This window comes from Glandiceps talaboti, chromosome 1, assembly GCF_964340395.1.
Source record: "Glandiceps talaboti chromosome 1, keGlaTala1.1, whole genome shotgun sequence".
NCBI classification, from domain to species: Eukaryota; Metazoa; Hemichordata; class Enteropneusta; family Spengelidae; genus Glandiceps; species Glandiceps talaboti.
In genome coordinates, this window is record NC_135549.1 from 33,578,315 (window position 1) to 33,590,184 (window position 11,870).

The window sequence follows — 11,870 nt, forward strand, 5'->3', positions numbered from 1 at the left end:
ATTTGGGCTATGAATTACTGAATACGTTCATAACTTACAAGTTACATCACAAATGTAAACAGATGTGGCCGCCATGTGTGAATACATCGTGCAATTTCTCTATTCAACTTGGGCATTAACAATTTGTTATATTATGTACCTGTACTTGCAGACCAAAATGAACTGAATATTCTTTCAGAATTTGTGAAACAAAAGTCTTTTATCAGCAATATAAATGTCAAAACCATACTTCAATTGCCTAACCACGTAACGTTACGTCAAGCAATGCTTGGCAATTAGCATGATTGGTAGACATGGCCCTTACATGTACATGTATACTGGCTTTCAACACGGTGTAACCATATCTAACTTACGATGGTCCGTGATGCCTTGATATGCCATACAACGTTATGTTAAATCATGCTAATAGTTACAATGTATAAAACTATGGTTTCAGAAGAAACATGGCGGCTACCAGTCAAATTATTATACACGCATAGTAAAGTCAGGGAAATGGTCATTAAAAAATGATTAACTCTCGGTTGGTGAGAATTTTGATTCGTCACTGTAGTGACTAAGATTTTTTTTCACCATTTGACATTTTCTTTCGCATTTGTGACAGTGGCGAATGGGTAGCATGAACACAATATTTTGGGGTGCAAAACAAATTCAATTTAAAGCAAAATCAATTTTGTCTGATGAGAACTAAAATGGGTCAACCCATCAATAGCATGGTGTTGTCCTTACCTAATGCAGTATCTATACCATGGTGTTGTCCTTACCTAATGCAGTATCTATACCATGGTGTTGTCCTTACCTAATGCAGTATCTATACCATGGTGTTGTCCTTACCTAATGCGGTATCTATACCATGGTGTTGTCCTTACCTAATGCAGTATCTATACCATGGTGTTGTCCTTACCTAATGCGGTATCTATACCATGGTGTTGTCCTTACCTAATGCAGTATCTATACCATGGTGTTGTCCTTACCTAATGCTATGGAAAGCCACAACTGACTTAAGTGTGCAATTACTATTATTGTATGTGCAAATACTATGTTATTATGTGCATTGAATAGTTTATTATGTGCTTACCTTAAGTTATTATGTGCATACTGTATTATTCTATGTACAGTTACTATTATTGTATGTGCAAACACTATGTTATTATGTGCATTTAATAGTTTATTATGTACAGTTACTATCATTGTATGTGCAAACATTATGTTATTATGTGCATTTAATAGTTTATTATGTACAGTTACTATTATTGTATGTGCAAACGCTATGCTATTATGTGCATTTAATAGTTTATTATGTACAGTTACTATTATTGTACGTGCAAACACTATGTTATTATGTGCATTGAATAGTTTATGTACAGTTACTATTATTGTATGTGCAAGCACTATGTTATTATGTGCATTGAATAGTTTATTATGTACAGTTACTATTATTGTATGTGCAAACACTATGTTATTATGTGCATTAAATAGTTTATTATGTACTAACCTTAAGTTAGTATGTGCATACTGTATTATTCTATGTACAGTTACTATTATTGTATGTGCAAACGCTATGTTATTATGTGCATTAAATAGTTTATTATTCACTGTTACTACTATTGTATGTGCTAACATTATGTTATTATGTGCATTAAATAGTTTATTATGTACTAACCTTAAGTTAGTATGTGCATACTGTATTATTCAATGTACAGTTACTATTATTGTATGTGCTAACACAATGTTATTATGTGCATTAAATAGTTTATTATGTACTAACCCTAAGTTATTATGTGCATACTGTATTATTCAATGTACAGTTACTATTATTGTATGTGCTAACACTATGTTATTATGTGCATTAAATAGTTTATTATGTACTAACCCTAAGTTATTATGTGCATACTGTATTATTCAATGTACAGTTACTATTATTGTATGTGCTAACATTGTTATTATGTGCATTAAATAGTTTATTATGTACTAACCCTAAGTTATTATGTGCATACTGTATTATTCAATGTACAGTTACTGTTATTGTATGTGCTAACGCTATGTTATAACGTTAACTCGATAGTATATTATGGACAGACTTAGGACATTATGTGCATACTCAACATAGTACTATCATTGTTCTGTATGGAGGATTTTGAGAAGAAAAAAAATTTGTTTCCAGGTGAACCAGAAAAAAAAATTTGATCCTGTAATGGCTTGAAAAAAAATTGTCATGACAGACAGAAGTGAAAAAAAAAATTGTCACAATGCACCAGAAATGAGCAAATTTGGAAACCTTATTCTCATGTATTCTTTGGCGACGCGCCGCCATAGGCGCCGCAAATGTTTTTAATACAAGTATAAATTCCTGTTTTTTTCCAGCACTTATCATTAAAGCATGCACTATATAGCTCTGCTTTCAACCCAAGTGCACACAAAGTTTTCCTTTCCTTTTCTGACCCAAGAAAACATATTTCAGGATTTTTGTTGCAATATCTCAATGACACAGTCAATATCTGAAGGGGACTATTTGGTTTCTGTAAATTAAGACAATTTAAAAAACAAGACAGGAGTCAATAAACAAGTGTTAAAATCAATATATTTTTCTTTCAATATAAATCTCTTATAAAGATGTACAAATAAATCTTTCTCAAGTTGACAATGAAAATTGAGGAACAACAAATATAACGAAATACAAAAAATAATATTTTCCCTGAGAACTTAGAGGAATTGACTGATTCAAAAAAAAGCAGGTTTAGTACTGATCAGAGTTGATTTTGGAACTGTTCTATAATTTAAAGTTGTAATTTAACGTAGACAGACGTCTTTCATACTAACTGCTAATTCTTCTACTTGCACAGAACAAGTTATTTAGAGGTACAGTTGTGAACCATTGTGACGTGGTATAGGTATGAACAACACATTACAAACTTAATAACTAATTAAAAAAAAATTGCACTGCTACTCCATTTGAAAAAAAAAATTGATGCAGGACTGACAGTAGAAAAAAAATTGCTGTCACTCTGACTGGGAAAAAAATTTGCTCCCATACCTACTTCCTCCATACCCCCCCCCCCCCCCCCGAAATCATATGGTTCTCCCCTTAGTTACGGTAGATCTCGATGTAGACGTCACTAGACGATCTAGTTGCTGCACGAGTTGGACCCCCTGCCTGCCAGCTCCCAGCTTTCTGCCTGGCCCGCCCTAAAGCTTCCCGGCACCGACTTCTTAAATCAAGTCGGTCACCCAATCTTCTGACACCAAAACTTAAATTTTCCTCAGTCATGTCGAGCACATGAGAGAAAGTAACTCCCTCTGTCATGTCAAGATACGTGCTGTCAAAGCTGACAGACCTAAATCTGACAGAACAGACTCCATGGCAGACGACGGGACGTGCTCACAAAAAAAGGATAACACAACAGCAAATCGAGTCGGCGCGTGTGTGTTTGAATCCGAGAAAGTGTGCCCTCTAGCGGGTGATCTTAACAAAAGCCCTTAATAAACTACTGTATGCACATAATGACGTAATGTTACCGCATATAATAATAGTAACTGTACATATAATAATACAGTATGCTCATAATAACTTAAGATTTGCACATAATAAACTATTTAATGCACATAATAACATAATGTTAGCACATACAATAATAGTAACTATACATAATAAACTATTTAATGCACATAATAACATAATGTTAGCACATACAATAATAGTAACTATACATAATAAACTATTTAATGCACATAATAACATAATGTTAGCACATATAATAATAGTAACTGTACATAATAAACTATTAAATGCACATAATAACATAGTGTTTGCACATACAATAATAGTAATTGCACACTTAAGTCAGTTGTGGCTTTCCATATAATGCAGTATCTATACCATGGTGTTGTCCTTACCTAATGCAGTATCTATACCATGGTGTTGTCCTTACCTAATGCAGTATCTATACCATGGTGTTGTCCTTACCTAATGCAGTATCTATACCATGGTGTTGTCCTTACCTAATGCAGTATCTATACCATGGTGTTGTCCTTACCTAATGCAGTATCTATACCATGGTGTTGTCCTTACCTAATGCAGTATCTATACCATGGTGTTGTCCTTACCTAATGCGGTATCTATACCATGGTGTTGTCCTTACCTAATGCGGTATCTATACCATGGTGTTGTCCTTACCTAATGCGGTATCTATACCATGGTGTTGTCCTTACCTAATGCAGTATCTATACCATGGTGTTGTCCTTACCTAATGCAGTATCTATACCATGGTGTTGTCCTTACCTAATGCAGTATCTATACCATGGTGTTGTCCTTACCTAATGCAGTATCTATACCATGGTGTTGTCCTTACCTAATGCAGTATCTATACCATGGTGTTGTCCTTACCTCATGCAGTATCTATACCATGGTGTTGTCCTTACCTAATGCAGTATCTATACCATGGTGTTGTCCTTACCTAATGCAGTATCTATACCATGGTGTTGTCCTTACCTAATGCAGTATCTATACCATGGTGTTGTCCTTACCTAATGCAGTATCTATACCATGGTGTTGTCCTTACCTAATGCAGTATCTATACCATGGTGTTGTCCTTACCTAATGCAGTATCTATACCATGGTGTTGTCCTTACCTAATGCAGTATCTATACCATGGTGTTGTCCTTACCTCATGCAGTATCTATACCATGGTGTTGTCCTTACCTAATGCAGTATCTATACCATGGTGTTGTCCTTACCTCATGCAGTATCTATACCATGGTGTTGTCCTTACCTAATGCAGTATCTATACCATGGTGTTGTCCTTACCTAATGCAGTATATATACCATGGTGTTGTCCTTACCTAATGCAGTATCTATACCATGGTGTTGTCCTTACCTAATGCAGTATCTATACCATGGTGTTTTCCTTACCTAATGCAGTATCTATACCATGGTGTTGTCCTTACCTAATGCAGTATCTATACCATGGTGTTGTCCTTACCTAATGCGGTATCTATACCATGGTGTTGTCCTTACCTAATGCGGTATCTATACCATGGTGTTGTCCTTACCTAATGCGGTATCTATACCATGGTGTTGTCCTTACCTAATGCGGTATCTATACCATGGTGTTGTCCTTACCTAATGCGGTATCTATACCATGGTGTTGTCCTTACCTAATGCGGTATCTATACCATGGTGTTGTCCTTACCTAATGCGGTATCTATACCATGGTGTTGTCCTTACCTAATGCAGTATCTATACCATGGTGTTGTCCTTACCTAATGCAGTATCTATACCATGGTGTTGTCCTTACCTAATGCAGTATCTATACCATGGTGTTGTCCTTACCTAATGCAGTATCTATACCATGGTGTTGTCCTTACCTAATGCAGTATCTATACCATGGTGTTGTCCTTACCTAATGCAGTATCTATACCATGGTGTTGTCCTTACCTAATGCAGTATCTATACCATGGTGTTGTCCTTACCTAATGCAGTATCTATACCATGGTGTTGTCCTTACCTAATGCAGTATCTATACCATGGTGTTGTCCTTACCTAATGCAGTATCTATACCATGGTGTTGTCCTTACCTAATGCAGTATCTATACCATGGTGTTGTCCTTACCTAATGCAGTATCTATACCATGGTGTTGTCCTTACCTAATGCAGTATCTATACCATGGTGTTGTCCTTACCTAATGCAGTATCTATACCATGGTGTTGTCCTTACCTAATGCAGTATCTATACCATGGTGTTGTCCTTACCTAATGCAGTATCTATACCATGGTGTTGTCCTTACCTAATGCAGTATCTATACCATGGTGTTGTCCTTACCTAATGCAGTATCTATACCATGGTGTTGTCCTTACCTAATGCGGTATCTATACCATGGTGTTGTCCTTACCTAATGCGGTATCTATACCATGGTGTTGTCCTTACCTAATGCGGTATCTATACCATGGTGTTGACCTTACCTAATGCGGTATCTATACCATGGTGTTGTCCTTACCTAATGCGGTATCTATACCATGGTGTTGTCCTTACCTAATGCGGTATCTATACCATGGTGTTGTCCTTACCTAATGCGGTATCTATACCATGGTGTTGTCCTTACCTAATGCGGTATCTATACCATGGTGTTGTCCTTACCTAATGCGGTATCTATACCATGGTGTTGTCCTTACCTAATGCAGTATCTATACCATGGTGTTGTCCTTACCTAATGCAGTATCTATACCATGGTGTTGTCCTTACCTAATGCAGTATCTATACCATGGTGTTGTCCTTACCTAATGCGGTATCTATACCATGGTGTTGTCCTTACCTAATGCAGTATCTATACCATGGTGTTGTCCTTACCTAATGCGGTATCTATACCATGGTGTTGTCCTTACCTAATGCAGTATCTATACCATGGTGTTGTCCTTACCTAATGCGGTATCTATACCATGGTGTTGTCCTTACCTAATGCAGTATCTATACCATGGTGTTGTCCTTACCTAATGCGGTATCTATACCATGGTGTTGTCCTTACCTAATGCAGTATCTATACCATGGTGTTGTCCTTACCTAATGCGGTATCTATACCATGGTGTTGTCCTTACCTAATGCAGTATCTATACCATGGTGTTGTCCTTACCTAATGCAGTATCTATACCATGGTGTTGTCCTTACCTAATGCAGTATCTATACCATGGTGTTGTCCTTACCTAATGCAGTATAAATAGCATGGTGTTGTCCTTACCTAATGCAGTATCTATACCATGGTGTTGTCCTTACCTAATGCAGTATAAATAGCATGGTGTTGTCCTTACCTAATGCAGTATCTATACCATGGTGTTGTCCTTACCTAATGCAGTATCTATACCATGGTGTTGTCCTTACCTAATGCAGTATATATACCATGGTGTTGTCCTTACCTAATGCAGTATCTATACCATGGTGTTGTCCTTACCTAATGCAGTATATATACCATGGTGTTGTCCTTACCTAATGCAGTATCTATACCATGGTGTTGTCCTTACCTAATGCAGTATCTATACCATGGTGTTGTCCTTACCTAATGCAGTATCTATACCATGGTGTTGTCCTTACCTAATGCAGTATCTATACCATGGTGTTGTCCTTACCTAATGCAGTATCTATACCATGGTGTTGTCCTTACCTAATGCAGTATCTATACCATGGTGTTGTCCTTACCTAATGCAGTATCTATACCATGGTGTTGTCCTTACCTAATGCAGTATATATACCATGGTGTTGTCCTTACCTAATGCAGTATCTATACCATGGTGTTGTCCTTACCTAATGCAGTATAAATAGCATGGTGTTGTCCTTACCTAATGCAGTATATATACCATGGTGTTGTCCTTACCTAATGCAGTATAAATAGCATGGTGTTGTCCTTACCTAATGCAGTATATATACCATGGTGTTGTCCTTACCTAATGCGGTATCTATACCATGGTGTTGTCCTTACCTAATGCAGTATAAATAGCATGGTGTTGTCCTTACCTAATGCAGTATATATACCATGGTGTTGTCCTTACCTAATGCAGTATAAATAGCATGGTGTTGTCCTTACCTAATGCAGTATATATACCATGGTGTTGTCCTTACCTAATGCAGTATAAATAGCATGGTGTTGTCCTTACCTAATGCAGTATCTATACCATGGTGTTGTCCTTACCTAATGCAGTATAAATAGCATGGATTCACTGGTGTTGTCCTTACCTAATGATTGCCTTTTATTGTCATCAACCAATTGATAGTTGGCAGTCCGCAACTCAAGCAAATGATCCTATATAATAAGTATGACATAAAGAGAATTAATACAAGTGTAAAACATCAACATTTTACTGTTACATTACTCAGTCACATTCACAGACACACACAAATACATACATATACACATACACATACATTCAGATATACATATATGTACACACACACACACACACACACACACATACATACATACACATACACATACACATACACACAAACATACACACATAAACACACGCACACACACACACACACACACACACACACACACACACACTACCTTTATTTTACCTTCGCAATGATTACAAAAATTTGAAAATTGCACTGAAAATATTATTTTTTAAACAACGTCAGATGATTGAGCAACTCCAGACATTGAATGTTATTTCCGTATTGGTAATTACATATTCACGTTACTAGTGGTTTATGTCACACATGCTAAAAACAATTGTTTCTCAAAATAAACTTATGCCATTATGTATTCCACTTCAACTTAGTTTTATTGCAACTACTCTTTTATTTTAATGATTTATGAGGTTCAAGAAGGAAATGTGACAGAAAGAAGGCTAGTTTTTGCTGGATTTCAAAGTTTATGTCTGTTTTATATTGATGTTGTATTTAATGGAACAAGGAATACACATGGATTGATATGCTTTATATCGCAACGTAATGTATGTTACATGTGTGATTTGCTCGGTTGATTAATCTTGATTACATTAGTGACAAGAGAAAAGCTAGTTAATCACCTGTAAGTAGCTCAATGGGCTGACATTCTCATTTAAAACATACTATTTTTATACAATTTTCAAACTGATGTACTAATTTCAAAGGAAAAATAAAGATAGAAATGTGGACATTAAAACAATGTTAGCCAGTTTGGCTATGTTAACCCTGGTGAATGGGTAAAATCAAAATTAGACAAGCTACCTTTGACCTGTGTCATTGGCCAATCACAGGGTTAGCGTAGCTGAAATCTTTGTTAATTTTCATACTGGAATTCTTGTCAATTGATGTGGGCGTTCTTGAATATATTGTTTATCTTATTAATTGATGGTGGTTTTATGGTCATAGTATAAATTTTGTCTACAGACTTGTTATGGAAGTCTATGCAGACCATTTCCACCGGGTATCGAATAATTTGAATTGTTCACTGTTAGTCTATATGTATGTATATATATATATATATATATATATATATATATATATATATATATATGTAGCTAGAGATCTTCGATCATTGAATACATTACGCTTAGTACCACCAAGAGGCAAATTCAATAGAATGTATGGCCAAAGAGCCTTTTCTGTCTGCGCTCCTGCTTTGTGGAACCTTTTGCCCCTAGAAATTCACACCGCCGAAACGGTTGATTGTTTTAAGTGCAGTTTGAAGACACATCTTTTTGTGCAATATTTCTGTTAAACTCACATTTTACAGGTACATTCATGATATTTTCCCATGGCTCTTATTCATAACTGGACATGAATTCTGTTTTAATTTTTTGCTCTTTGACTATTTTTGATATGTTCTTACCTCGATCTCATTTTTATCAGTATTGATTGCATTTTAATTCATTTGTTTCATGAACATTATTTTTTTTTTTTTTTTTTTTTTACTTTGTTGTGTACAATGCACTGAGACATATGTGTATGTGTAGTGCGTTCTTTAAGTTATAGTAGGTGACGGATCAACTTGTCCCATTTTCAACCTGCCCCAACTCTTTACAATATAATTTACCTACAGGTGCATAGTTGAAAATCTAAGCTAGTAGTATTCAGTTTGGAGGGGTCTATGGTATCTTGTATTCCATATACGAGACCTAATGAAATACCACTTGTGCTGTAAACAGGGTACATTGTATATAGTACGTACTACAATACTTACATTAACCAGTTGTATTAACTAGGGAGAGGAGACACATCTCCAAAATCCATACGCAGAAGTCATAAGCGTGTCAGTCACTAATATTCCCCCTGGTTATTATCATTATTATTTGGGTTGTAAACATTAAGTCCTAACGCGAAAAGTGATATTCCATGACTGAAGGAAAGTTAATATACACTGTTGCCTATCTGTGCTAGTATAAGTGCTAGATCTAGCAAACACTTGGCCAAAACCCACATGCTTGCACGACCACCACTTTCTGCTATGAAATGCTACATTTGCTATGCTTCAACTGGCCATGTATGTAAATTCATGTCAATTTCATCCCCGTACTTTGAGTCCATATATTGTTTAGATTTATCAATATTTACTAGTGTTGTTGGGGGAGTTGAAAATGGGGCGAGTTGAAAATGGGACGAGTTGAAATTGGGACGAAGTGAATCACAATCACAAAACTACAAAACTAAGAACAATTTAGATAGACAAGAAACAGGCTTCTCACAGATTCCTTCTCACAGACCACTAAATACAAATATAAACAACATCATCCGACTCCTACACACACACACACACACACACACACACACACACACACACACACACACACACACACACACACACACACATACACACACACACACACATTGTCCTTGGAACAAACAAGCTATTGAATATCATCACATTGCAGGCTTAGATTTTGACACATACAAGTGTAAGTGTATTGATTCAAAGTTACAAGTGATAATATGTGTGTGTGCAGGCTAGTCGGCAGGAGTGTGGTGTTGTTTACATTTGTAATGAGTGGTCTGTGGAAAGCCTGTTTCTTATCTAACTAAATTGTTCTTGGGGAACATAAAATATGTATGATATGCACAGTCGTTCGGCGATCCCTCGATGTTTTAGTTATAGAACACAGTTACGGTGTGGCAAAGTCTTACGACGCACAATATGGCATACATACACAGGAAACATTAGCCATTTAGTTTGTAAGCTTAGTATCCATTTTATTCAATATCCATTTATTCATAGATCTCGAGCCGGGTGCCCGTGTCTGTACCGGGCGTGTACCTGCGTTTTGTACGACAGATATAAAGTATGATCGACCAGCATGGAAGTATCTCCGACTTCCACGGATCGAGGAATGGTGAAAAGGGGAACACAAGTGCAGTTAGCTGGAAATCTCACAGAGGTCATGAAAGTCATAGCTCTACGCATCACTGTAGCTGCTTGGTATCACACTGCATATCAAATCATATTACACTGTACACTCGATCACAGATATTTACCATTAATAGTATTACTATAACCATGGATAGGGTCTCCTATATAATACATCCATACACTACACTACAGTAACTAATTAATTCACATCATTTTCATCATCGCGGTTGATGTGTATGGAAAATAACTGGAATTAAGTGGTAAAACTTGTCCTCATCGTCTAGGGCACTGCCCTATCTATTACACTTTAGAGTTATTGCTAACATGTTTCTGATTCAATAACAAAATAAGCAATTATATTACCTGCATCCGCTGGAATTCTTCATCAGACAGGGACTGCGCCATATTGGATTGTGTGTTGTGGAAATAATGAGCTCGGTGAGGGCGCTTTCATCTACTACTCTATCACTTGTCCATCACTTCTCACTTTGGGTCTACTATGGAAATCCGATTACGATATGCAATCTGCGACCTGCGACTTGCACAACTGCGACCTGCGACTTGCACAACTGCGGCCTGCGACTTGCACAACTGCGATCCGCGACTTGCACAACTGCGACCTGCGACTTCCATAACTGCGACCTGCGACTTGTACAACTGCGACCTGCGAGCTGCACAGCAACTGCGATCTGCGACATGCAAACCACTGTGACATATTTTCATTTTAATAAATATAAATGACGTAAATAAATTGATTTTGGCAATTTGTAACACTTTAATGATTGCGCGTTTGTTTACAACCTCGTTTCCAGAAGTGACGTGTATCCCTCTCTCTCTCTCTCTCTCTCTCTCTCTCTCTCTCTCTCTCTCTCTCTCTCTCTCTCTCTCTCTCTCTCTCTCTCTCTCTCTCTCTCTCTCTCTCTCTCTCTCTCTCTCTCTCTCTCTCTCTCTCTCCCTCTCTCTCCTCCAGGCTCTCGAGATCTATCTCTCTCTCTCTCTCTCTCTCTCTCTCTCTCTCTCTCTCTCTCTCTCTCTCTCTCTCTCTCTCTCTCTCTCTC

General features: G+C 36.9%; 1 protein-coding gene across 1 annotated transcript in view; it reads right to left on the bottom strand.

Moving 5' to 3' along the window:
* LOC144435964 (GRIP1-associated protein 1-like) overlaps positions 1 to 11,218 on the bottom strand; it is a 143,769-nt gene extending 132,551 nt beyond the window's left edge. The window contains exons 1-2 of the mRNA XM_078124612.1: positions 11,176 to 11,218; positions 7,716 to 7,782 (exon numbers count right to left, since the gene is read on the bottom strand). Of these exons, the coding sequence (XP_077980738.1) occupies positions 7,716 to 7,782; positions 11,176 to 11,217 (109 nt within the window). The 5' untranslated portion in view covers position 11,218. The remainder of the gene's footprint in view (positions 1 to 7,715; positions 7,783 to 11,175) is intronic.
* Between the last annotated feature and the right edge of the window lie 652 nt (positions 11,219 to 11,870).